Source organism: Mus caroli, chromosome 2 (genome assembly GCF_900094665.2).
Source record: "Mus caroli chromosome 2, CAROLI_EIJ_v1.1, whole genome shotgun sequence".
Lineage (NCBI taxonomy): Eukaryota > Metazoa > Chordata > Mammalia > Rodentia > Muridae > Mus > Mus caroli.
The window spans coordinates 136,181,618-136,209,533 of NC_034571.1; the positions used below are offsets into that span (position 1 = coordinate 136,181,618).

At 42.3% G+C, this 27,916-nt stretch overlaps 1 protein-coding gene across 1 annotated transcript; it reads left to right on the forward strand.

Annotated features, from left to right (window-relative positions):
• Positions 1–27,744, forward strand: Dstn (destrin, actin depolymerizing factor). The gene is made up of 4 exons (XM_021149767.2): positions 1–312; positions 22,792–23,099; positions 24,346–24,422; positions 26,547–27,744. Exons 1-4 carry the CDS (start codon positions 310–312, stop codon positions 26,654–26,656), a joined length of 498 nt encoding a protein of 165 aa, XP_021005426.1. The 5' UTR covers positions 1–309; the 3' UTR covers positions 26,657–27,744.
• Positions 27,745–27,916: the final 172 nt, after the last annotated feature.

Genomic DNA, 27,916 nt, shown 5'->3' on the forward strand with positions numbered 1-27,916 from the left:
GGGGCGCTCCTCTGGGCGGGGAACCCATGCACTCCCCTTAACTGGAGCGGGGTTTCCAGTTGTCTGGAGACTATTGGGACTCCTGGGTGGAGCCTGTCTGGGGAGGCCGGCCTGTTGCGTAGCAACGGTGGGCGGAGCGAGGGGCGCGCGCAGCCGCAGTCTGGCTGGAACGGGTGCCCGCCCTTAATAAGCTCGAGCTGCGGCGTCCGCCCTGCGCCTCCTCTCCTGCTTTTGCTACCCCGAGGACGAAGGTGCACAGAGTTTGCCGTCAGGCTCCTAGCTCTCCTCCCGAAGTCCGCCCCAGCGAACATGGTGAGTGATCCTCGGGCGTGCGCTAAGGGAGGGGTCGGTTCCAAGGTAGCTCCCGGGCGGCATCTTGCCCACCGCTCCAGGCCGCCGCCCGGGATCCTCTTCGGCCCGGCCTCGCTGCCTTCGATCCCGAAGTCGGTAGATCCCCGGGATGGGCTGCCGAACCTGAGACCGTCCGTGTGGGCGCGGTTTTCTCCAAGGCCAGCTCGGTGACCCGTGAGCTTTTCCAGCCCTTTCTACTGAGAAGGAAAAGAAGGATTTTATTGAACACTCTAGAGGGCGGAGTAATTGCTAGTGAGCGTGATTAAGAACCGGGTGGCCTTGCCGTGGCTTTGTTTGTCGTATCTGGCAATCAGCTTCAGTGGCACTCTCGTTGGGCTTGTCAAGCTTGGCAGTGGCTCTTTTAACCCTTCCCTGCCGGGTCCATTCATCCATGCTAGAAATTTGCCTTTACCTGAGAACAAGGCTTTACCACAACTTTGGGTGCAAGTCCTGGACAGGATGTTGTTGCCTTTCTGATACAAATTTAAAAACTTTCAGAAAGCCCGTGTAATTATTACTCCAGCCCTTTAAAAAGAGAAACATTCGTTGTATTGAGATGGTAGAGATTTTGCTTAATTTACAAACTTCTCTACCTCTAAAGTATTACTCAAATCGGTTGTAAAACAGTATCTCAACTGGGCGATCAGGTGGAACATTTTGTCACTGTAGTCTGCACATTGTTACCATTTTTGGTCAATGATTTGCTGGCAAGGCCTTGCCTCACTGCTAGAAATACTATCCTGTTGCTACATCTGTGCGCCGGGAAACAGTTGGTACCCACTTATCTGTCTACAGAGTGTTTTCACTGAATAACAACTTTGGTTTTTTTCTTAGGATATAGCAACTGGCTTGCAGGTGCAGGCTGGCTCATTAGATTAAATGGATAGTTTTCTTGAAAACGGACCATGCTTAGCTGTGCCTTGATATTAAGTCATGTTTGGGTTTAATGCTATGAGCTACAAATCTTTCAGGCCCTGAAGTCTGTTGAACCTCAGCAAGATTTTAAGTGTATGTATATGTTGATTTATAGTAAAGACTAAATCTAAAGGTTTTGAGTGCTGATAAAACTCCTAAATTTGAGCACTCGGTGTGATAAAGTGAACTGGTGTTTGCTCTCCAGTCTTCTTTTAGTTGAGAATGCAAAAGTATTTAAAATAGGGCCAAACATTCTAAACGTGTAAAAGCTTGGCTTTAAAGCTTAACTTTTTGTTCGGTGTACATTCAAATAAAATGAAAATAGAGTCTGTTGGATCTCCTGGTACTTGGGGGAGACAAAAATAAAAACTAAAGGTGGGTTCATTCTTACATCCAAGTACTGATATATTTATTATGGTCTGAGGACTTGGGTACGGGAGTGCCACGGTGCTTTGCTGAGCCAGTTTTCCTTTCACTGTGGGTTCTGGGAATTGAACTTAGGTTGTCAGACTTGCCTGGCAAGTGCTTTCACCTGCTGAGCCAGTTCCCCAGTTCGCCAGTTCTGGATATGTTTTAAGAATGAAGAATTTAGAACACAGACTTTACTATGTTTGGTTTTATAAGCACAGAAGATCTCTATTCAGTCCAGCTATTAGAGAATGGGGGGTGGGACGAAGGGAGAGATTGAGAGATTTTCCTTTATTATCTCAGAATCTAGCACTTTCTGTATTTGAAACCTTTTTACATTTGATAGTAGGCTGCTGAGGCAGGATCTTATTCTGTAATTCAGAACCACACGGAACTCACTGTGAAGCCCAAGCTGGACTTGAACTTGAGGCGATGCAGGTGCTAGGATTATGGGTGTCAAGACCTACACTGGTTTTGTATTTTTATATTTGAGTTGGGGCCTTGGTATAGGCCAGAGTGGCCTGGCATTCTCCTCTCTCAGACTCCTGAGTACTACGTTTAGTTACCCCCTCCCCCCTTTCCTCTTTTTGGGATGGTAATGGGAAGATTAAAGTTTAACTACTTATGGGCTTGTTTTAAATTAGAAGAATTACTTCCCGGTACTCATTATGTCTTCTAGAAGCAGTTGGAATAAAGGAAATTGAAATTAGAAAAATGAGATGTCATGTTTTCAAATGTCTCACTACAAAATAATCACAATAAATGTTTCTATAAAAGCCCCTTTCCACAGGAGGGAAGTGTATCTTCTGTTTGCACATGGCAAACAAAATTTCTGTGTGTGTACTGGGTGTGTCAGCTTCCTCATATGTGCAAAGATGACCAGCCCGCTATAAAATTCCTAGGCGTATTTGCTCAGTTCTACTGGGTACAGCTTGGCACATCGCAGGTAGATTTGGCTCGTCTTTTCTTTAACCAAGGAATGCATTTGCAGCATAGTTTTATGGCCCTCTGGAAAGTAAGGCTGTCGTTTTGCCTTGAACTAGAGTTAAGGCATATGCCTTAATCTAACCATTCACTTAACATAGATGGGACTCTGCTCCGACAAACTGAGCTAACTGACCTGGACTGGATTACTACTGTACTCTACTACTTGGTAATTAGGAAAAAATACTTTTAACAATTCAGCTAAATAGGTTGGGCATACTTTGCTTTTTGAGACAGGGTTTCTCTGTGTAGCCCTGGCCATCCTGGAACTTAATCTGTAGACCATGCTGCCTTCAAACTCAGCCCTACCTGCCTCTGCCTCCCAAATGCTGGGATTAAAGGCATGGACCACCACGTTCTTTGTGGCCCTTTTACCATGAAAAAGGAGATTGTAGAGCAGCCATTCTTGAGACTGCTTTTGGATGGTAAAACCCTTTTGAGGGGTGGTAGTTTGCATATCAGATAGTTACTTTGCAGTTTGTAACAGTAGCAAAATTACAGTTTTGAAGTATCAACCAAAATAATGTTATGGTGGTGGAATGTCATAACCTGAGGAACTGTGTTAAAGGAAGCATTAGGAAGGCTGAGAACCTCTGCCTGAAGGGATCCAGACTGCCTGCAAATCACTTTTCCTTCTTTTACATCAATCTTTAAAATTAGTAATTTTGAAGAGTTAAGTAGTAAAGTATATAGGATAATGATCCCTTTTATCAAAAAAAAAAAAGTTGACAGTTTTGGGTGTTATCACCGAAGCTGAATGTCCATCCTCTACCTGGTTAGTCTTTTCCTTCCCTTAAGAGGGTCACACTCTCGCATCAAAGATCTTACAGCATTGGCTCATTAAAGGAAACGATTTCGTTCAGGATGTTGCAAATTCAAAGAAGTTTCATATGGAGAAACTTCTCTAAGAAAAAGAATGAGAACCTTGGCGGATAACCCAGGGAGTCCTGAGGGAGGACATGAAAAAGTACAGTGGGCCTTTCCTGCCCTCTTTCCTTCTTGTTTTTGTAATTGAAATGGGCTCTCTGCTAACCCAGACTAGCCTCAGACCTATAGATATGTGCCTGCCTCTTCCTGTGATCTCTTTCCCAGAACACAGAATGGAGGTGGATTTCTCAGCCACCAGTGCTTTCCAGAGGGTTCAGGTCCAGTTCTCCGTCGTCACCTAAAGGTGATAGATTTTATTCTTTGGTACTGTTAGGCTTTTTTTTTTTTTTTTTTTTTTTTTGTTTTTTTTTTTTTTTTTTTTTTTTTTGGTAATTTCTTTATGTGTGTGGATGCTTTACCTACCTGTAAGTCTGTGTACCGTGTGTGTGTGTGTGTGTGTGTGTGTGTGTGTGTGTGGTGCCCGTGGAGGTCAGAAGAGGGCATCAGATCCCTTAGAACTGGATGGTTGTGAGTTCCCGTGTGGAATTGACCTCAGGCTCTCTGCAAAGAGCAGTAAGTGCTCTTAACTGCTGACTGGGCCGTCTCTTCAGCCCCTTCACGTTCCATGCTTTGATTGTACATGCATGCATTCTTAATTCATGCTGCACTAATGTGTTACATTTTATATGATATATATATATGTATATATGTATATATACACACACATATATATATCATATATATCATATATATGCTGTACTTGCTTAGCCCCTTTCAGCTTTTAAAAAATCTTGTGTTCTTGGGGCTGGTGAGATGGCTCAGTGGGTAAGAGCACCCGACTTATCTTCCAAAGGTCCGGAGTTCAAATCCCAGCAACCACATGGTGGCTCACAACCATCTGTGACGGGATCTGACGCCCTCTTCTGGTGTGTCTTAAGACAGCTACAGTGTACTCACATATAATAAATAAATAAATAAATAAATAAATAAATAAATAAATAAATAAATCTTGTATTCTTTTGGGGAGGGTGTTGATTTTTATTACATTTACTTAATTTGGGGGTGAGGAAGGGGGGCTTGAGACAGTGTGTCTCTGCATAGCTAGCCCTGGCTGTCCTGGAACTCACTCTGTAGACAAGACTGGCCTCGAACTCAGAGATCCACCACCACCACCCGGCTTACATTACTTACTTCACTGTGTTCCTACCCAAGCTTGCAGAGATCTACTTGTAGCAGTCAGAGATCAACTGGGTGGAGTTGGTTCTCTCCTTCTACCATGTGGGTCCTGAGCAACGAACTTCGGTCCTCAGATTTGGTGGGCATATGCCTTTACTCTGAGCCACTTTAGCAGCCCAGGGTGCTGGATTGAACTACTGAATATTTATTATTCTACTGTAAAACTGTACATGTTTATTCGCCCCTCTATTACTGGACATTTTAACATTTCTCCAGTTGGTTTATCTGTTTAAACTTTTCACCATAGTTGATTTAACATTATTATGTATTCTTTGTCTTGTTCCTGTTTGTGTGTCTCTTGGTATAAACACACAGACTCTTATATGCATTCTCTGTTCTGCTGGTATGTCTGACTTGGTGTTGTATCTATAACCTTTTGGTGGCTTGAATAAGAGATTGCCCCTCATGAGCTCATGTGTTTGAACACTTGATCCCCAGCTGGTAGAAATAACTGGCACAACCTCTTTATATTTCTTTTTACCTTACATGAGCCTTAAGTCTCTTGCCTATCTGATGTATAGAAGATGGTTTCTATGTTTGACTAGGGTGTGTGTGTGCGTGTACTTTTTTTTTTTTAATTGAGGCTGGGCATAGACCCTAAAAGCCTCATCACATGATGCTAGGTAAGCAAGGTAACCAGCATGCTCCACATCAGATAGGCAGCAGCTTTTATATATATGATACACCTGTGAACCTGACTTCATCCGAGCTGTACAATCTAGTACTGACCAAAAAAAAAAAAAAATTCAACCTGAATATGGTTGTCACTGCTGGATTCTAACACTGTGGACTAGTAATTCTTCCATGTTGTGTCTTTCTAGACATCTTTTTTTAAAGATTTATTTATTTATGTGAGTACACTGTCACTGTCTTCAGACACAGATTGGCTGTGAGCCATCATGTGGTTCCTGGGAATTGAACTCAGGACCTCTGGAAGAACAGCAGTCAGTGCTCTTAACCGCTGAGCCATCTCGCCAGCCCCCTTTCCAGGCATCTTAAACTGCTAAATCACAGAAGACAAATGCGCCTTTTATTTCCCCTGCCATTTTCAGCTTCTGGTCAGAATAGTTCTTTCTTAGCCAGGGGCTACAGAGATTAGTCTCCTCTATTCTATACCTGTCTCTTCATCCTGGGAAGTTCAGTTAGCCAGATACAGGTCAGTAATGAAGAGCACTTGCTGTGCTGACAGAGGACCCAGGTTCAGTTCCCAGTACCCTCATTGGGTGGCACACAGCCACCCTATATAACTCCAATTCCAAAGAACCGCAGGCCCTGGTCTGCTCTGAGTGATTCAGCCTGTTCTTAGTGTACAGTTTGCTGATTGTATGTGCAAACCGCAGAACACAAAACATGGGATTATTACTGCCACAGGCCTCTTCCCCTTCGGATTGTTCATGAAAGCTTATTGAAAGGCTGGTATCCCACACTAGGATTTCGTGTGCTTCCGTATGCTCTTTGTCATGCTCTTACAGTGACAGCTTCTCACTTAGAATTACGCTTCTGAACTCGTACCTTTTTTTTTTTTCTGACCGTAACATTTTGCTGTGAAAGGTGTAGAGTTAGAAACCTATTATCAGGTTTATTCAACCCAGCAATCCTTTGAACAAATGTAGTTAGATGCATCGGATCCCGTTGAATTCAGCTTTTAATCTCTAGTGATTCGTAACTCTAATACCAAACTAATCTCTTAGTGGCTGACATTGCCACTAGACATGCTTACATGTTGCTAACCTGATTATTTAATTTTCTGTGTTATCTTAAGATTTAAAAATTACATTTTAATAATGTTAAAAACAACAAAAACAATTTAAGTGTCTAGTTGAAATGAAGGTATGTAAGAGTCTAGCCCTCCACTACTACAGTCAGACATAAAAGAGCGCCTGAGAAATGGAGATTTCACTCCTAGCACAGCACCTATGTTGGTGACAGTGACTGACCTTTGGATCTCACTGAAGGAAGACGATTCTTTCAAGATTTGTATATTATGTTATAGGCCGTGCCTCTTTTAACCTTATCACAGAAAAAGAAAAAAATGAGTTTTCAATGATTGTTCTTCTGTTGGCTTATTGATGTAATTATCATTTAATTTTAATAAAATACAATTGCTAGCATTCTCAAATGGTTATATAGCTGACACACAGATAAGATTGAGCTTGTTGCTTCTGGGCAGATCATAAAGTCATTGAGCTTTCAGAAATTCTCAAGTTGTGAAATTTTGTTACAGAAATGTATATACATTTAAATTTTTTTCTCATTGCTCCTTAAAAAAAGGAAAACAACAAAGGTGAAAATTTAAACCACTATAATTCCTCATCTGTGGCACTGAATACCAGCCCAGAACCTTGCCTATGCCTGCAGTCACTCTACTAAGCCATCCCTAGCCCTATTAAAATACTGTGTCAGATTTGACTGATAGAAAATAAAATAATAAGTTTTACATATTTTAATTTTTGGAAATTCTGTATATATTTTACACTAAAGCACATCTCAGGCTTTGGTGTTGTGTACCTGTTAGCCTAGCATTCTGGGGGCAGGGGCAGGGGCAGTCTTGAGTTCTCAGCCAGTTTGGAACTTAAGCATCTAAGGTTTTTTGTTTTTTGGTTTTTTGTTTCTTTTTTTTTGGTTTTTCAAGACAGAGTTTCTCTGTGTAGCTCTGGCTGTCCTGGAACTCACTCTGTAGACCAGGCTGGCCTCGAACTCAGAAATCCGCCTGCCTCTGCCTCCCGAGTGCTGGGATTAAAGGTGTGCGCCACCACACCCGGCAAGCATCTAAGTATTAATAGGGGATATTGGACTTGTATTTAGCTACCACGACAGTAGTTTAAAAAGTAGTTTCTCATACCTACTTTTAGTTGTCCTTAGTAATTATTAGCAATGAAATTTAGAATTTTAAAATTGTTAATTAAAATAAAATAAACTTTAAAAATACAATTTTGTAACCACATTTAAGTGAGTCACTAAACTGTATATGGTTAGTGGTGGTCTTTTTGGAACAGCCATATACACTATGAACTGGTTTATTCAGTTTGTGCTGGGAAGTTAGCCTGAATACTGACACTTTGCTTTTCGGTGCACTTCTGGACATGTCTAAGAGTTAGTGAAGAATGTCCATTTCTGTTTATTATTTGTGTGTATGTGTATATCTGCGCCTGTGTGAGTTTATGTGTACCACATGCATGCAGAAGCATCCAATGACCAAAAGAGAATGTTGGATCCCTCAAAGTGGAGGGACAGACAGTTAAAAGCCACCATGAGGGTTCAGCCCAAGAGCTTACAGTAAGGAAGCACTCTTTATTGACGACCCATCTCTCCAGACAGTTTCTTTTATAATACTCACCGGACTGTACCATTCTTATAGTCATATCAATTCAGTCCCTTTCTTACAGCTCACAGAGATGTTATGGAACGATACTGGTTATCAATTTGACAGGAAAGTTCCTATAGAGATGAAATATTTTATTTTTTGTCTTTCTAGACAGAGTTTCTCTGTGTAGCCCTGGCTGTCCTGGAACTCACTCTGTAGACCAGGCTGGCCTCTAACTCAGAAATCTGCCTGCCTCTGCCTCCCAAGTACTGGGATTAAAGGCATGCGCCACTACTGCCCGGCTGAAATATTTTAATTTTTATACCCCTGTTCTCACTTTTTAAAAATGCCATGGAAATTGAGGTTTAAACACTAAAACAGTTGAATAGCACCTGACCTTTATATTCACACTATAATTCCATTGGAGTCTTTTCATGAAAATCCTTAGAGATAGATGAAGCAATATTGCAGTGGTAAGAGTCCAAATGACTCTGGCATACAGACACTCTGCTTTTGTGACATGAGATTGGGTAATATTTACTTATTAGACATCGTGAACCATAGAAAAAAAAGCTGAAAGGCCTAACTTATGAAAGAACAAGGTAGCTTACAGGTGTTACCCACCTGTCAGACGTTGTATTACCTTGTCTCATGCCATCCTTAGCAAATCTGTTACCTACCACCTCTGTTGAGCCAAGCTGCCAAGTGCTTAGAAGTGTGTGTTTGGAGTCTGGTTTGTCTCTTTCTTTATGGCCTTAGGTTAGTTGCTGTTTTGTTCCTCAGCTTCATAGAAAAAGCCAAAACTACTTACTTAATTTGAAAAAAAAAAAAAAAAAAAAAGGATTTCTGCCTAGCTGGGCCCAGGCAAGCTAATGCTTCTTGTTGAGAGATTCAGCTACATGAAGAGAGTTTCCGGCAGGAGGACTCATCAAACGACCTTGAGAAGAGATGACCTTGGTCTGGGCCTGGACAGAAAGGCATGTCTGGCTAAAATTCTGCAGACAAAGGAGAAAAATTAGTATGTCAGCTTTTGTTGTTGTGAAAAACTAGCAGAGTTTAGTAGTTTAAAGGAAGAAAGTTCTATTCTGGCTAATGGTATGTGTCCATGATGGCCTGGCTCCATGGCATTAGACCTTGGCAGGACAAAAGCGTCATGATGGAAACGTACAGTGGGTTAAGTGCCCTGCCCACAGCTGCCAGAAGCAGAGATCAAAGTGAAACGGCGGCTGTCTGACCTGTTTCCTCCCGCTGATCCTCATCTGGGCCATTGAACTACGCGTCGATAGACAATGCCTTGAGTTTCTCAGCTCTTCAAATTCTCACTCCTGCCCCAGCGATTTCACTGCTGGTTCAGTTAATGGTCCGCACGATAGCACTGGCTCATCTAAGTTTCTTACTTAAAGAAATGTCATCTGTGCTCAAACTTCTGTGCATCCACATCATTTCTTCAAATAGAGTCTGATTTGTGAAATTACCAACTCAAAGTAACTTTGAGTGTTCTATACAGCAGAAACAACAGGGTGAATTGATAACCCGAATAACAGGAAAGAGTCCTTGCCAGGTATTCATCCAGCAGGGAGTAGTGTCCAGAATATGTTAACCCAGGAGCAAAATCCCAAATGATCTGCTTTAAAAGGAGAAATGATGTCAGGTGTGGTGGCACACATCCATAGTTCCCTCATTTGGGATGCTAAGAAGGAAGATTGTGAGTTCCAGGCAGGTCTGAAAAAGTGGAGTAGTGATGTCAGATACAGTGAAGACCTCAGTCGATTTCACACCTCGGTTTTTGAATAGTGTCGTGATAACTACGGGAGTTTACCAGACATCTCTTTTTTAGGCTGATTTGATTTCCTTTGCATGTCTAACTAGTGGGACACTAGATTGTGGGAGTTCTATCTTTAGTGCTCTGAGAAACTTCCATGTTAATTTCCACAATGCTGTCTAAGTTCACGTTACTACCAGTGATATGTGACAGTTCACCTTTTTCTGTGTCCTTGCCAGCATGGATAGATTTCGATTCTTGATGGTGGCCTTCAACAGGAATGTGACAGATGGTACTTGGTTATGGTTTGCTTTGCATTTCCCTTCTGACTAATACCATTTTTTAATAGAATTGGTCATTTACCCTTTGAGAAAGGGTAACAACCTTCTCTCCCTCCCCCCTTTAAGTCAGATTACTGTTATTTTTCTGTTGGGTCTCTTATTTCTTCTGGATAGTCATACTCATTCATCCCTTGTTGGTTGAATGGTTTATTAATATTTTTTTCCTACTCTGCAGGTTGTCTATTCTCTCTTGTATTGTTTGTTGTACAGAAACTAATTGGTTTGATTTACCTGTTTGCCCATTTGCCTGTTTCTCTATTTTGTTGCCTGTGCAGGCCAGAAGAGGGCATCAGATCTCATTCTACATGGTTGTGAGCCACCATGTGGTCGCTGGGAATTGAACTCAGGACCTCTGGAAGAGCAGCCAGTGTAACCACTGAGCCGTCTCTCCAGCCCTTGACTTGATTTATCTGTGATGGGAGATAGGGTCTAGTTTGTGCGTTGTGTGTGAGGTGCCCAGCACCATGCATACAGACTGCCCTTGCTCTAATGTGGTATTGGGTGCTTTTGTCGTGATGGCGCAGGTTCTCAAGCTGTTCTGTTAGTCTGAATGTGTGTGCTTCTATGCTAGCACCGTGCTATTTTGTTTATTTTCTCTAGGTAGTATGTTTTGAGATGTGAGTTATTATGATGCTTCTGGTCTTTTATTTTTGCTAAAATACTTTTTTTTTACAAAACAATTTTTTATTACATATTTTCTTCATTTACATTTCAAATGCTATCCCGAAAGTCCCCTATAACCTCCCCCCCCCCCCCCCCCCCCCCCCCCGTCCTGCTCGCTGCTTCCTGGCCTTGGCATTCCCCTGTACTGGGGCATATAATCTTTGCAAGACCAAGGGCCTCTCTTCCCAATGATGGCTGACTAGGCCATCCTCTGCTACATATGCAGCTAGAGACACAGCTCTGGGGGGTACTGGGGTACTGGTCAGTTCACTCCCTTGGCTAGATGTGGGTCTAAGGGGTTTAGCTTTGTTTTTGCTTTTTAATAGTGTAGTGCTAAGGCTCTGGAAAGGTTGATGGACACCTTAGGTATCTCTGAGTTTCATTTCCCAGTCTCTTGTAAGGGTTTTTTGTTGCTGTTGTTGTTTTTGTTTTGGCAGTGGGGATTGCTTTCTTGATTTTTCTTTTTCTTTTTTTTTTTGTTCACTAGCTCACTGTCGGTATATAAAAATGCTGCTGCCTTTGTATATTGATCTTCGTATCTTGAAACCGAATTCACGTACCAGTTTTATCAGTCTGAGAGTCAGACTTCATATAGAGAATCTGGTTGCTGCACACAGACTATGCTTGCCTCCTCTCCTGTTTGGTTATCCTTTGCTTCTTTCTCTTGCCACGCTACTCTGGGTAAGATGTCACATTCAGGCAAAATGCCTGTCCCTGCCTTATCCTTGACTTTACAGGGAATCATTTCTGTCTTTTAAATATTAGGAAATCCATGAAACATTCTCCCTACTTGGTAAAACTAGCAGACACCTTTGCTTAAGTAGTGTCTTTAAATGTTTTCACCAGGATCAAATGGGCCTGTAGAAACAACTTAAATCACACAAATTTTTAAATGTGTTTTGTAGAATATTGATTTTTTTTTTAGTTATGCTCTTGAATGTTGATTAGTGTATACATTCATATCTCTTATGTAGCATTGATCTTGAATCTATGTGAAATATAATGCTCACATTTTAGGCAGTTTTTTTTTTTAAAAATACATATGTACAAGCTTAAAGACAAATACTATGTAACTTTTATTGGTTAAGTAATCATGTAGTTGGCAGCGTCACAGTTCTAGCTGCGGATGGAGGCTGTGATGGTTTGTATATCCTTGGACCAGGGAGTGGCACCATTTGGAGGTGTAGCCTTGTTAGAATAGGTGTGACCTGGTTGGAATAGGTGTGTCACTGTGGGTATGGGCTTAAGACTCTCACCCCGGTTGCCTGGAAGTCAGTTTTCCACTAGCAGCCTTTGGATGAAGACGTAGAACTCTCAGCTCTGCCTTCACCATGATAGCCTGGATGCTGCCATGCTCCCACCTTGATGATAATGGACTGAACCTCTGAACCTGTAAGCCAGCCCCAATTAAATGTTGTTTTTTATAAGATTTGCCTTAGTCATGGTGTCTGTTCACAGCAGTAAAACCCTAACTAAGACAGAGGATTGATAAAGATATGTAGGGTAGAGTACAGCGATAGAGATACTAACAGACAGGGAACGTAGGCATGTGATAGAATGCCTGCTTAGCATGTACAAAGTCTTGGGTCTGGTGCTAGCAAGGCATAAGTACATCAAAAGTACCCACTAAGAGCTCATACTCTTTCAGGGAGATGTCAAGAGCAGAAGTCAAGCAACAGATAGTTAGGGCAGTATTAGATAGATAATGCTATAAGAATAGAAGTAACTATAGACTTCATCAGCACATCGAGAAGCAGGTGCAGGTTTAGGTGAGAGCTGATAACTGAAAGGACAAATTGTACTTGGGGATTGTGCTGGTTTAATAAAGTGCCAGTTATAGATTCTTCTTCAAGATCATGACTTCACTAGCACTGAATTAGCTGAGTTCCCAGTACCAGGTGTGGTTTCTCTCTTGTTCAGTGGGTTTAGGTCCAATTAGAGAGCTGGTGGTATGCATACCACTGGTGCACTCTTAGGGTTATCCTGCCATTGTGTTTGTTGCTGTGGTTCATAGGTGTTACAGCTGTGTAGGACTGTCGGTGCCTCCCCTGCTTTCATGACGGCTTCTAGTCACCTCCAGCTCAGGGGCATGGACCCTGTTTCTGAAATGCATGGCACTTCAGCAGTAAGGGACAGCCAAGGACAACAGCGATAGGTTGTATGTTTTAGGAGCCTTTTAGACAGCCCTGGCCATCAACTCATGTCTTGTTCTGGGTGGGGGTTTTGTTAAGTAGTGTTTGGAGGGAGCATCGTCAGCTCAGGTGTAAAAAGTTCACTAAAACTATGTGTATATATTTATATTAAGTTCATTTAAAACATTAACTCTCACTCATCTTTTTATTGAGCATTTTTTGCCCCCTCCCCCGCCCCCAGACTGGGGTTCTCTGTGTAGCTCTGGCTGTCCTAGAACTCACTTTGTAGACCAGGCTGGCCTCAAACTCAGAAGTCTGCCTGCCTCTGCCTCCCAAGTGCTGGAATTAAAGGCGTGCACCACCACGCCCAGCTTTCTTTGCTGTTTTTTAAAAGAGATGTGTGTGTGTGTGTGTGTGTGTGTGTGTGTGTGTGTGTGTGCGTGTGTACTGCATGTGAGCAGGTGCTTTTAAAAGAGATGTGTGTGTGTGTGTGCGCGCGCACGTGTGTGTACTGCATGTGAGCAGGTGCTCGTGGAAGTGGAAGAGGGTGAGAGGATTCCCTGAAGCTGGGTTCCAGGTGTTTGTGAGCCACCCTGTGTGGGTCCTGGGAACTGAACTTGTGTCGTCTGCAAGAGGCCTATTAAACTTTAAACTATTAAAAACATCTTAGCTCCATGCTAGTGATTTATTTTCCTTCCTTCCTTCCTTCTTTCCTTCGGTGTGTGCACACATTTACCTGTCATGGGACACACATGGAGGATAGAGGACAGCTTAGCTTGCAGATACTCATTCTCTTCTCCCACCATGTGAATTCCATGAAGTGAACTCAGGTGGTCAGTCAGACTCAGTGGCCAGCTCCTTTACCTGTCGGGCAGTCGTGGTGGTTCCTTTCTTTGCTATTCAACCACCTAGTATTTAATTAATTAATTAATTTTTGTGGTGTGCCGAGCATTAGGTTTCACTGTGGCACTTTCAAACACACTTTACTCACCTTGCTCTTCCCTTCCATCGTGTCTCCAGACTTGGTTCCCTTCCACCACCAGCAGCCTCCTTTCTGCTTTCATTTCACATGTGTTCGGTGCCCCGCCCCTCCTCAACACTTTCTCCCTTTTATTATCCCACTTTTAATTTCATGCATATATATGGACATTAAATGCTAACATTCATATATGAGCCAGAACAGGCAATATTGTTTTTGGAGGTCAGGGTACCTCACCTAATAGTTTCTAGATCTATTTTCTTGCAAATTTTATAATTTTATTTTTCATGGCAAGATAAAATTCCATTGTATACATATCATACTTTGAATGTCTGTTTATCAGTTAATGACACCACTAAATATTCATGAGAAGAAAGAGATGGTACTTACCAGATGCTAAGTTTTGTTTTAGTTCACTGTTCTTGTGAACCGGAAACAAAGAAGGATTCTGTGTTTGAGCAGATGGTCTGTTCTCGTTACTGCCCTGCCTTTTGCCCCTCACAGTGTGCTTAGTAAACTCATCTTGCTTTATCTATAACTAAGTGAATTCCTGTTTCAGATGCAAGTTTTAACTTGTCCGATAACCAAAGGCTTTACTGAGAACTGGCAACCTGGTTTACTAAAGAGTTGAAGAAGCTCTAACTGGATCTTCTAGATAATCATAGTAGTAATTAGTGTGCACTTATTAAATGGCGTTGCTAGGCACTGCATTCCAGGGCTTGGTGTGGTGGTTCCACCCATCCTTTTGAGCTACCAGTGCAGGATGAGCAGCCCTGACTCACCTGGGAGATGCTGCAGGAGGATGCTGCTGCTCTTTTGCAGAGAAAGATGTAACGTGAAGCATTTCCAGTTCCAGTCTTAGGAGACAAGTGTAGCCAACTCTCTCTCTCTCTCTCTCTCTCTCTCTCTCTCTCTCTCTCTCTCTCTCTCTCCCTCCCTCCCTCCCTCCCTCCCTCCCTCAAGTTATTTGTGATCTGGGCCAAGTGTGTTTCACGATCTCCATAGACTTTTCTAGTTCTTACTTCACTTCTTTCCCAGTCAGTAGTCAGTGCTTCTTCTGTAAGGGGTAAAATATATAAAGGCTTTGCTTAGATAAGTTGAACCATTTTGCATGAAACTTTGACTTTTTATTGCTCTGAGTTTTCTAAAACAAACACATGTACTTTTAATAAACAGTGGCAGGGGTTGGTGGTTCAACCTATAATCCCAGTACTTTTCTTCTTGCTGAAGAAAGATAATTATGAATTTGATGCTAGCCTGTACTATGTAATGAAACCCTGTTTCAAAAATAAATATTAGAGCTATACAGAAAAACCCTGTCTCAAAGAAAGAAAGAAAGAAAGAAAGAAAGAAAGAAAGAAAGAAAGAACATTAGCAGTTTGTTTACCTCAAGATTGCTTCCTTGCCCTCAGAAATGGTTAGTTGTTACAAATATATTTAATATCATCTTTGCCTTAGATGTATTATTAATTTTTTGCATAGTATAATAGCAAGTTCCAAGTGATGTGAGTCATAACAAAAGCAGTGTGTTGTTTCCCAGGACTGAGGGTCGTGTAACACACTTTGTAAATTTGCCCACCTGTCTGGAGAGCTGGAGAGTTCGCCCTGCCCCTTACCTGTTGTAGCACTCGGAGTGGGCCCTTGTCTGCTGTGCAGTGGTGGGTGAGGGGAAGCTTGTAAGGTGGGGGATGCATACAAAGGGATGAGGAGGTGAGTGCAATTGGGGTGCTGATATGAAATTCACAAAAAAGTAATACAAAGTTAAATAAAAAATTGCCCCAAACATTTTAATGTTGAGCCAGTTTTATGTGCTTCTTGTTAAATTTATTAAAATCAAATTAGCATTTTTTTCATTATTATGTATTTCCAGTATTTTAGCCCACAGTGATGGCTACCACATTTGACAGTAGCAAAGAAATGCTGGCATGGCTACTATTGGCACACATTTCCCTAAAACAGCTGGAGTAGGGATGCTGTTATTTAGGGTCCTACGTTACTGTAGCCTGGAGTCTGCCTTCTTCATTATGCTCACTATTCTCCTCAGTAGGATGACTAACTGGAGTGATCACAATACTCTCTAGAGTATGAACTCTGGAATTCCAAAGTCAAGGGTCAGGGAGGTGGTGTGTGTGTGTGTGTGTTCTAAAGGGAATCACTAATTTCCCCCATTCTTCCCATTTAATTCCCAAATTTCTGTTGTGGTCTTGATTGAATTATGGTCTTTTCTAATTGTCTCCTACTAGTAGAGCCATAGTAGGGGGCAGAGTTAGAGGGCTCAGCCCTCAGTCAGCTCTGGAGCCCTGTAGCTGAAGTGCATCATCTGTACAGCTGGGAGGCATCAGCCTTTTGTAGCTAGCGACCCAGCTGTTACTTACTCCTGTCTCTGCTGATCCTGTGCAAGGCCTGGTGTAAAGAAAGGGAATCATGGGCCCAGTTTGAAACTCCCCGGTGCCTTCAAGAAGCTGGTAGAAAAGGAACCACTGACTGTTTTCTGTTAGTTTGTTTATTTGCCATTGTGTGTCTGCTGTGCAATAGTTCCAGTTTTCAGATATTGTAAACTCTTAGAAAAACTGGGTTTTAGAAATGAATACTTTTTTTTTTTTTTTTTTTTTGGTTTTTCGAGACAGTGTTTCTCTGTATAGCCCTGGCTGTCCTCTGCCTCCCAAGTGTTGGGATTATAGGCGTGCGCCACCACCACTCGGCCCTACTTTCCTTAAGTAGCTAAATGGTTTTTATTCTGTTTTGTTGTTTTATTTGTTGTTGTTTGATCTTAAATTAGGATTAAAGTGTATGAGTTCTAATGATGGAGCCAAAGGGAGGGTCCTACTTGATTTGGGCAGTATGACATGAACCCTTTTTCTATGTTCTGGTTAGGGGGGCTGCTGCTAGTGACGATAATGTTTAGGATCGGACCGGTTTAGTGGTTGATAAAAATTCTCAAAATTTCATGTCTAAGTTTCAAGGAGTGTCATTCACCCTGTGGCAGAATGGAGAGACTTGCTCTTGCTGGTCGCTCTGCTGCCATTCCCAAGACTGCGTCCGGTGGGTGGCACAGGACACAGTTCTGTGTGTGACTAGAGACTGTTCAGACCGTATGCTGTGTGAAGCTTGATATACTCTCTCAGTTGGTGAGTTTTATAAATATTCTGTCAGAGGAGACGTAAGACAAGCGTATAACGCACTGTGCTTGAGGCAAGGTCAGCAGCAGCTCTCGTGGTGCAGCGGGGAGTGAGTGTGGCTTCTCCAGTGGTTCTCGTGTGGAACTCGGAGAATTTCGGCTGTGAGTGCTATAGCTTTTTAAGGTGGCCAGAGCTCGTGTGGTAGCAGTTTTGCTCTCAGGTTCCTTCCAGCTCAGCAGCAGTACTTGCTGGTTTAGAGGATTTCCAGCAGTCTGCATTGTTTCAACTGTGCAAACTTTAAGTTTAAAATGGAACTGGATTTAACTTCATTTAATAAATTTACAGCTCCTTGACTGTGAACAGTTAAACATCTCAGTCTTAAATTGAGTGCTGGGAAGTGAAGCTGAGAGGAGCGGACCTTTTCCTCTCACACCTTTCCTTGAAGGTACCGGGCAGGCCATGCCTGGCATTGCTTCTGAGGTAAGAGGCTCAGGCTGGGATGGGTAGGCCTGGACAGAGGGCCTTTTTACAAGTTAGAGATGCACAAGCGTGACTCCGCACCATTGCTCCGACCTGTGCAGAGACTCACCCTGATGTCTTAGGATAACAGCCACCCAGGTGAGTCCTCACAGTAGACTGCCAAGGCAAGCCACCTTCTTCTGTGTGCCCGGTTTGTGTGGTTTGGTTTAAGAAGTTGTGAAGGCGCCAGTAGTTTGTGCCAGGTGTTTGTGGCACAAATCCTTGGACTTGGGCCACTGGTGTTTGTAAAGGACTCTTCTCGATTATTTCGTTATAACTTGCAGTTGAAGGGGTGAATATGGGGTGTGGGGGGGGGAGTAAATACAGCAGTAACTCATATATTAAACATTTTATCAAATTTTGGGGGCTAAATGTTAGCAATAGTCAGATCCTGTGCACATTAAAGTCAAATCTGACCTCCCAGTTATTAAGAAAATCAGTCAATTAAGAAAAAATTATTTAAGGTATCATTACTTAGTCTCTTTTCCACCTCACTTATACTTTTTACTTGGTTTCTAATTCAGCCATCAGGATAAAAGGTGTCAGAGTTGCTGAGGGCAGGAGGCATGCTGGCAGTGGAGGAGCAGCGGGGAGAGGCAGTGGGGAGCTTGGGCAGTGAGGCCAGGCTTCTGAGAGCTGCTCTGTGCTTTCTCTGTCTGCTTGCCCAAAGGGTTTGTCTTTGACTATATAAAAATAAGCATGAAGGGTCCAGGCAACAGTTAATTTGTTCATATCTTCCATATTGCTGCTGTTTAAAGTCCATCTAGACATACTGAGCCTAGGTATAGCAATTAAAAAATACATTTAGCTGGATCTAACATAGATTCTGCCTGCTGGGTTTCTTACTATTTTCACAGGCAAAGTACAGAATTATGTACCAGTCCTGAGGAGCCATACTGTAGTCAGTCTCTAGAACACTGCAGTGGACGTTTAGGAGAGAGAGGAACCTTTCTCCTGACTACCATTGGCATGCCCACCACCCCCAGCTTCGTCCCTGACTTGAGTCCAGGGATTGTCAGGGAGCTTGCTGCTGAGTCCTGTTGGCACCCACAGCTGCCTCAGTACCGCTGCCACTGCCAGGGAAACCCTGTTCCCTCATCTTGACTTGGAATTAGCATAGCTGATGCCCTTCCATAGCACACTCTGCTCCTGTCCTTTTATGTGGAAATCTCTGCTGTGCTCATCTGAGTTGGTTTTTAAACTAACCAATGCCACCAAACTCCTGAACCTGCCTGCTGGTGGAGGAGACCCTGGCCACTGATCCCTCGTGCGCGCAGTGCTGTTATCTAGCATGGCCGGCGTACTCTACTGGCTGGTCTGTCCGTCCTCTGGTCTCCTTTTGTAGTCGGTTTCCACCCTGATGCCTGGCCCTCCCTGTCTTGGACCCATCCTGACATTTCCCCTTCACATCTGTCTTTGGATTTGGTTTTCTACCTCACTGTGGCAGTTGATAGTTTGTTAATATGGATGTTTCAAAATCTTCTCCCGCACTGTCTCCAGGGGCCATTTCCTCAAGCACGGGTGTTTAGAAATAACGCTTCTCACCGGAAACCAGCAGAGGCAGCCTTTCTGCTAGAACAGGTCCACTCTGCCCAGGTTAGAGCCAGCCACGCACAACTGCAGAATCGTGTTTTACTTTCTTTTCAGTTACAGGTCACGACCGATTCCTAAGTCAGTTTCAAGTTGCATTTGAGAGACTTAAATACTTTAGATATATTCAGGTATTGGTTGAATAAATGAATACAGTGCTTCCAGTGTTGCCTTCTAAGAATTGGGCAAGCACTAAATGGTGACTATTAAGAAAAACACATGAAGTTAGAAAGTAAACTTAATGGGAGGCTGGGGGAGGGGTGGATTGATTCAAACATCATAGGGATGATTTATTTATTTTTAAATTTACTTATTTTATTACCTATATGAGTGCTATATCTGTGTGTACACCTGCATGCCAGAAGAGGGCATCAGATCTCATTACAGATGGTTGTGAGCCACTATGTGGTTGCTGGGGATTGAAGAGCAGACAGAGTGCTGCTCTTAACCGCTGAGGCATCTCTTCAGCCCTGAATGATAAATTTTAAATAGAACATTTTAAAAAGAAAGACTTGGTTGTTGGTTAAAAAATACTTACATAGGGCTGGAGAGATTGCTCAGTGGTTAAGAGCACTGACTGCTCTTCCAAAGGTCCTGAGTTCAATTCCCAGCAACCACATGATGGCTCACCACCATCTGTATTGTGATTGACAGCTTCTTCTGGTGTGTCTGAAGACAACTCATAAACAGTGTACTCATAAGCAGAAAATAAATAAATCTTTATAAAATACTTAGATAATCTTTAAAATCTTTAAAAAATACTTAGATATCAACATTATTCTGGACTAGAGAGGAATTGAAGTGTTTCTAGTTTTTCCTTGGTAATATTATTTGAACTTTTTTTCCCATTTCTTACAAGGATCAGAAAATACTGCTAAAGCACTAAAAGGTTTAAATTTGATTTTTTTAAAAAAAATGTAATAAGCATACACAGGTAATAAGAATATGAGTATAGCAATATTGAAGTTTTTGTTAGTTTTCTATCTACTGTTAATTTTCTGACTGCCACTGTATTAAAATATGCTGCTATTCATTTACAGTAATAGCATCTATATGAAAACTGTGGATTTGGTTAGCAGGATTTGAGGAGATTGAGAAGATGTGGACTAGATAGCCAGGATTGGAGTGGATGTAGCACTCTTAACAATCAATGATTGGATGCCAAATTACCTTAGAAACCTATACTAGGTTCCCACTATATCTCAGTCCCCTACATGCTTGCAGGCATCTTTTTCTCTTGTCTTTCTGTGACTGAGTCTCACTAATGTCACCCAGGCTGGGCTTGAACTGGTGATCTTCCCGCCTTAGCCATCAAACTGCTTCATTGGATATAGGTGAACACTAGCTTCTTGAATGTGTGCTTAAATAGCAGTTTGCTGCAGAGCATTTATTTCCATCACCCCCAAAAGAAAATTACCACTTAGCAGTCAGTCCCTTTCCAGTTCTCTGGGCCCTGGAAACCACTGGTCTACTTACAGATTTGCCTTGGGGACATTTTATATAAATAGAATCATGTTGTGTGCCGTCCTTTCTCTTTGGCTTTTTAATTTTTTTCTGAATGTGATGTTTTCTGAGGTTCATTTATGTTGTAGCATGTCAGTTCCTCATTTTTGCTTTATTGTGTGGCTGTAGTGCATTTAAAATCTCTTCACTTAATGGACTTTGAGGTAGTTTCCAGTTTGCATCTGTGTGAATAATGGCTCTGTGAACATTTGTGTATGGTTGTTTATATGGGGATATTTTTATTTTCTATGTATACAAAGAACTGTATCTGGTGACTCCATGTTTAGCTCTTTGAAAATTGCTCAAGTGGTTGAGTTTGCAATTTTGTTGCTGCAATGTGAGGTTACAGCTTGTCCACACTAACATTTGTTCATGGATAACGTGTGTGTGTGTGTGGGGGGGGGGATGCCTGCGTGTGTGTGTGTGTGTGTGTGTGTGTGTATTTGTGTGTGTGTGTGGGGGGGGGTGTTTTGCTAGACTGGCTGGTCTGCAAACCTCTCAGTTTTTCAAGGCAGGGTTTCTTTGCATAGCCCTGGCTGTCCTGGTACTTAATCTGTAGACCAGGCTGGCCTTGAACTCACAGAGATCTGCCTGCCTGTGCTTCTGGTTCTTTTTGTTGTTGTTATTGTTACTGAGTTGAGAAGATTCTTCATATATTCTGAGTAAAAATTTCTTAGTGATTTGAAAATCTCATTCTGTAAGGCTTTCTTCACTTTTTAAATGCACTTTTTTTGGCTCTTATATAACTTGGTGTTATTTTGAGTATCGGTAATTTTATGTTATTAAGTCTTTTAAGCTTGTAATCTTTGCTTTAGAAAAGTACAGACTGATGTATATTGGAGTTAGTGTCTATGTACAGGTAGTTGGACAGTAGAAGACAGAAAGATTAAAAACTGCTTTAAGATCTTTTGGCATCAAAAACTTGTTTAAACCCCTCATCCAGAATAATAACTAATATCATGACAGGATTATTTTTCTGGCTAGTATAATCCCAAATTAAACTGTTAGCCTTCATTATTAACAGTAAAATTTTTATTTATTCTAATCTCAATCTATAATTTATAAAAGAAATATGCCTATGTGTGTGTGGCGGGGGTAGGGGAGGGTAAGAGGTGGAGGCCAGAGGTCATCCTTAGATGATGTTTCTCAGAAACTGTCCCTCTTGTTTTTGAGACAAGGTCTCTCACTTAGGGCTTATGGATTAGTTCTGGCTGGCAGGCCACAGCCCCAGGAGATAGGTGGTTGATGGTTGCTGTCTTCTAGGTGGTTGGGAGTAGGAGTGCAGTACTGTGCCCAGCTTTTGCTGTGGTGTTTGGGATCAAACGCAAGTCCTTATGGCTTGCATAGACTGCACTGTACTTCCTAAGCTTTCCCCGCATGGTGAGTTAAATTTAAAGACAAGCAATTAATGTTACTGAATACTGAGCAGGGCTTTGAAATACTTACATAATGTTTTGGTTTTTGTTTTGTTTTGTTTTTTGAGAGCGAGAGCGAAAGAAAGAAAGAGATGTTATAGGGCTGGAATTTTCCCAGCCAAGAAACTGAAACCATCTGTTCTGCTTCATGTAAAAGTTTTCAAGGTATTATTAATATACAGACTAGGAAGGTGATCTCGGCTAAGGCTCTAAGAATCCTGTGAGGAAAACATAATTCAGGGCTAGGCTCATTCAGTAGAGTACTTGCCCAGCATGCGTGAAGCCTTGGATTCAATCTCAAACATAGCATTAAACAAGCACAGTGTCTGCCAGACACTGTAATCTCAGCACGTGAGAGGTGGGGAGAGGAAGATGAGAGACTTAAACTATGTCACACTTGACTACACAGTCATTGACAACCAGCCTGGGCTCCATGAGACCTTATTCTAAAGAGACAGATGGGGTCAGGGACCTTGATACCACCCAGCTGCTTAAGGAGCCCTTTGGAGATTTTAGGAGGAGGGGCGGTTGCAGTCATTTCCCCACATAATTAATGGTGGGCATGGCTTACAAGCGTGTGTTAGTCGGGAGTCAGTAATGCTCACACTCCTAAGATTTTAAGTCTATGCCAATCTGTAGCCAAAATGCAGTGTTTTATATTTGAAATTAGAAGAGTTGTAAGCCCTTTTGCTTCTCATTGTAGGCCTCAGGAGTTCAGGTTGCGGATGAAGTATGTCGCATCTTCTACGACATGAAAGTTCGGAAATGCTCCACACCAGAAGAAATCAAGAAAAGAAAGAAGGCTGTCATTTTCTGTCTCAGTGCAGACAAAAAGTGCATAGTCGTTGAAGAAGGCAAAGAGATCTTGGTGGGAGATGTTGGCGCCACCATAACTGATCCTTTCAAGCATTTTGTTGGAATGCTTCCTGAAAAAGATTGTCGCTATGCTTTGTATGACGCCAGCTTTGAGACCAAGGAGTCCAGGAAAGAAGAGCTGATGTTCTTCCTGTGGTGAGCATAGGATATGGAGCCGCTAGAGAACTGAGAGCCAGTCTCCTACTGCCCACTCGTGGGGAACCAGTTTAGGGATCAGAATGGTATTGGCAATGTTGGGGGTTGAGCCCAGGACCATACATGTATTAGGTACGGGCTCCAGCACTGTATCTCCAGACCCCGCAAAAAAAATTTGTGTTGAAGCTACTCATATTCACTGTCAAAATGTTTACAGTCTTCATAAAGTCTAAGCCGTCTTGAGTTTAGCTACATTGTCTTCTTGAAAGGATGCCACTTTAGGTAGTTTATTTTGTGGACTCTTAGAAGATAATGCTTCTAAATCAGAATTCCCTGATTCTCCGCAATGTTCCGGCTGTAAAGCAGGCCCTCTTCACCATGTCGTGCTGTGCACTAGCACGCTCTGCTGGGTCCACGCTCCTCACTTAAGCACTTGTCATCTGTTTCTTTTCAGGACGTTGATGTCATTCCTCCTTCACTGTGGTCCTACTATGTCTGTAGTATCTAGTTAGTTCCCCCCAACCTGCATAGGGATACTTCATTTTTAATTTAAATTTCAATTAGTTAAAAAGATAACATCTATATTTTGAGACAGGGTCTCCTTGTATAGCCCAGGCTGGTCTGGAACTCAACAGTAGCCCTTTCTAGTGCTGGAAGTACAGGCATGGTCTGCCTTTGTTTAGTTGAATGAGTATCTGTATTTCCAATGTGTAGCCACATATGACTGACAGAAACAGCATTTTCACTGTTGCAAAAGAGTCAGCGGAACAGTGTTTTCTTTTTTCTTTTTCTTTTTTTTTTTTAAGATTTATTTGTTTATTATATATAAGTCCACTGCAGCTGTCTTCAGACATCTCAGAAGAGGGTGTCAGATCTCATTACTAATGGTTGTGAGCCACCATGTGGTTGCTGGGATTTGAACTCGGGACCTTAACCGCTGAGCCATCTCTCCAGACCATGAACAGTGTTTGCTAGTGAGCATTTTAAGATGATTTACGTGGCCTTTTCTGGTTATTCTAGTCTTGAAATATTTGACATTAAGCCTTAGACAAAAGTCTTTCATTCCAGCATTTGGGAGGGAAAGGTACCTTTTTCCCACTGTGGTTATTGTATGTGACCATTTATGACATGAGAAGTAGAAAACTTAGATTCTGAGGCCTGGCTCGTCTCCACTGGAGTGTTTAAGACGATGGAGGGTGTACTTTCTCTACGGCAGCCTTTGTGACTCTGGCATCTTTCTGTCCAGGGCACCAGAACAAGCACCTCTGAAAAGTAAAATGATCTATGCAAGCTCGAAGGATGCCATCAAGAAGAAATTTCCAGGTAGGAGCTAGACTCGTCCGTCTCTGAAGCTTTCATGGGTGCAGTGGGTCCCCAGGGTTGGGACTGGATGTTGTTTCTAAAGCCCACCTAATTATCTTCATAGAGCTTTAGAAGCAAAGGGCAGCAAAGGGAGCATCGTCTGTCTTGGGCAAGTCATGGTATCTGCTGGCCCCGTTCATGACCCTGTCCATTTCCTATTGGCTGTACATCACTGTACAGCTGGTTTTAAACTACTTTTTCACATAACAGGTGGGGATCCGTTGGTTTGTCATTCATTGTTTTTGAATATAGTCAATGACAAAGCTGCAGAAAGGAGATACTCATAGCAGCGGACATTCTTTTGTCTCTAGCTTTACTGTTGAATGGCGTGATTTTAGGTAATTGAGTCCTAAAGGAAAGTACGCTCACCTGAGCTGGCAGGTTGACTTGCGGCTGGGTCCCTGGGGTCCGGATGACGTGGCCTTGGCCAGACTCCAGTCAGAAGACATTGGTATGGTAGAAAGAGCATGGGGGATAAACTCAGGCTTGCACAAGGGCTGAGCTTGCTAACTGCTGTGTGACCTCAGCCAGAGCCTTAACCTCATGGGCCTCGTTCTCTCAGCTCTGGGGCAGGAGGCTTGGTTTGTGTGTCCTGCCACCTCCCCTCCTCTGTGATTGCCAAACAGCTGAGGGAGCAGAGCTTACATGGTTTACCCAGTGTTGGTTTTGTGTGTTTTCTGTGACTGGTTTTTGCATTCCTGGAGTAGAACTGGTTCACCCCAGCTTGTTCTAATGAGTTAAGTAGTCGGCATTCCTGCTTCCTTTCCCAGTCCTCTTCAGTGGGTTCTTTGTTCTTTAGGTTGATTTGGGGGCCCTAGAGTAAGCTCACAAATATCAACTGATAACTTGAAGCTCAGTGACTTCTCAGCTCAGTACTTTGATGAAACCTAAGACTTAAGGGGAATTGCTACATAAGACTTGATTTAGGGATATTAAGTGATAGTCACCATGTCACCTGTCTTGTGGACTCATCGGTGGCTTTCTCAAATTAGTCCAGAGTTGTATAAAAACTGACCTGTGGTGCTTTGAGAAGAGTTTGGAAAGTGATTGTCAAATGGTAGACTAACTGTTCAGCTTTTTAAAACATTCTGTGCAGAGAACCTGCTGCGTGGAAGCCCTTGGGTGAGCTAGTTCTACAGTGTGCCGATAGAATTGTCCTCAGGCCCACCAGTGCCACAGCTTACATGTCCAGTCTTATGTGTGGTGTGAAATGCAACCACAGAACTTGGTTTTCTGCAACACAGTGTTTAAGTTCATGCTTGCATTTTTATTTGTTTATTTATTTATTTAGTTTTTTTTTTTTTTTTTTGAGGCTAGGTTTTTTTGTATAGTCCTGGCTGTCCTGAAATTCTCTCTGTAGACCAGACAGGCCATCCACCTGTCTCTTTCAAGTGCTGGGATTAAAGGTGTTCTCCACCACCGCCCAGCTTCTACTTTATATGTTCATATGAGCATCAGTGTGCAGATTCATTGACAATTGACATGTGAGTGCAGGTGCTCTCAGAGTCCAGGGCACCATAGTCACAGCTGGCTGGTTTGTGTGGTTGGAAGTCATCCTGTGTGTGAGTGCTGGGGACTGATCTCTGGTCCTCTGACAATCATAAGCACGCTTAACCATTCAGCCATGTCTCTAGCCCTGTATTTTTACTTGTTTTAAAAATTAGGAAAAAATTACTGGCCTGCCTTTTTGTTGAAGTACCACCTTAGTAACATGTGTTCACAGACTGAACAATGGGTTGTATCTAGTTACTAGCTCACAAATCCTTCCTCAATGCTTACTTTCCCTTGTACCATTCCCCTGCCTCTTCCTGAACCCCAGTAGTAACTGGTATCCTGGCTTCTGACCGCATACAGTAGCTGGGCTGATTTAGACTTGAACAGATGGAGTCATGTCCACTTGTGTTTCTGGTTGCTTTCAGGCAGCATTACATTTGTTGACGGGGTCAGTATTTTGATGCATGTGCTTATACATGATTTCTTCCCGCAATCGGATACTGTTCTGTAAGACTGTAAATTAGTTTTGGTACCTTAGAGAAATGAATAAGCTGCTGCATAATCCTAAACAGAATTTGTTCTTCTCTCTAGGGATAAAGCATGAGTATCAAGCAAATGGGCCAGAAGACCTCAATCGGACCTGTATTGCTGAAAAGCTAGGTGGCTCCTTAATTGTAGCCTTTGAAGGATCCCCTGTGTAGACCACCAGTCAGTGCCACGAATTGAAAGCTTCCATACTGAACACTATCCTTTCACTATATAAGTAAAGCAAATATATTAGGCCAGGATCTCACTGAGGAATTTGTCTTGTCATCTTTTAGAGTAAACTAAAAATTGTATAGTGTCTGCAAACACTACCCTACCTAAATCCAGCCTCTAAGGTCTCACTGGTGTGGAATTAAACTCTTATTGGCCAAATGCCTGTTTTCATGAGGTGACTTGTAAAAATTTTGTTAAGCTCAGGATTTTTAATAACACAGTTCACAAAACAGCACAAGGCAGTGTGACGAGAACTCCTCATCTTTGCTAACCTCAGCAGTTACTTTGTTTCTTTTGTTTAGAAAAGTGATTGCAATCCGTGTATTTTGACCAAAATTCTCTATTTTTCCTTGACTTAAAATAATGAGACATAATTTTCTTTATAATGTGTACAACACCTAATATACACTAACAGCAGTAAGACTAAGCCAGGCAGTCTTAAAAAATTCTATCAGATGTGTCATGAGACTGTTTCAGACTCATGTCTGCTTAAAATTCACGCTGACCTTGCAGAGCACCAGAGCATGGGGCTGGCATGCAGGAAGCGCCCTGTGTCTGCAGCAGGAGGCTCTGGGCTGGGACACGGCTTAGAGTGACTTTCTGTCTTAGAAATCATGGTATATCCTCAGGAGAATGTTCCGTGTCTCGCAACAACTAATTATATTGCAAATTATTAGGGCTTCATTGTAATCTACTTTATTAATGAAAAATGACAAAGCAGTGTACTGATAAGCCAAGGTGCTTTTGATCTGTAATTTCTTCTCTAAAACTGCTGCATCTGGTACAGTAGGCTGTGGAAGGGTGTTGATTATGTTTCCTATGGGGCCTGGTAGGATGCAAATCCCTAGAGCAGTTTACCAGCTCTGTGTGAAATTGAAGCAGGTACCATGGATGACACAGGACTGCCCAACAGCACTTGGAAATGATTGTTAACATCACAGGCATGGCACCGAACACTGTAGAGATGCACAGTCAGTTGAACTTAGTAGCAGTGCTGGCTTTGTGTAATAAAGGAAGCATTTGTAACTTACCCTTTCTTTGTGTGGTTATTTGTGTATGAGTTGGATATAAAGAATCTTCTGTCTCAGTTTGTTTTTCTGTTGCTGTGATAAAGATCATGTCCAAAAGCAACTTGAGAAAAGAGTTCATCTTACAACTTCCAGAATCCATCACTGAGGGAAGTCAGAACATGAACCCAAGAG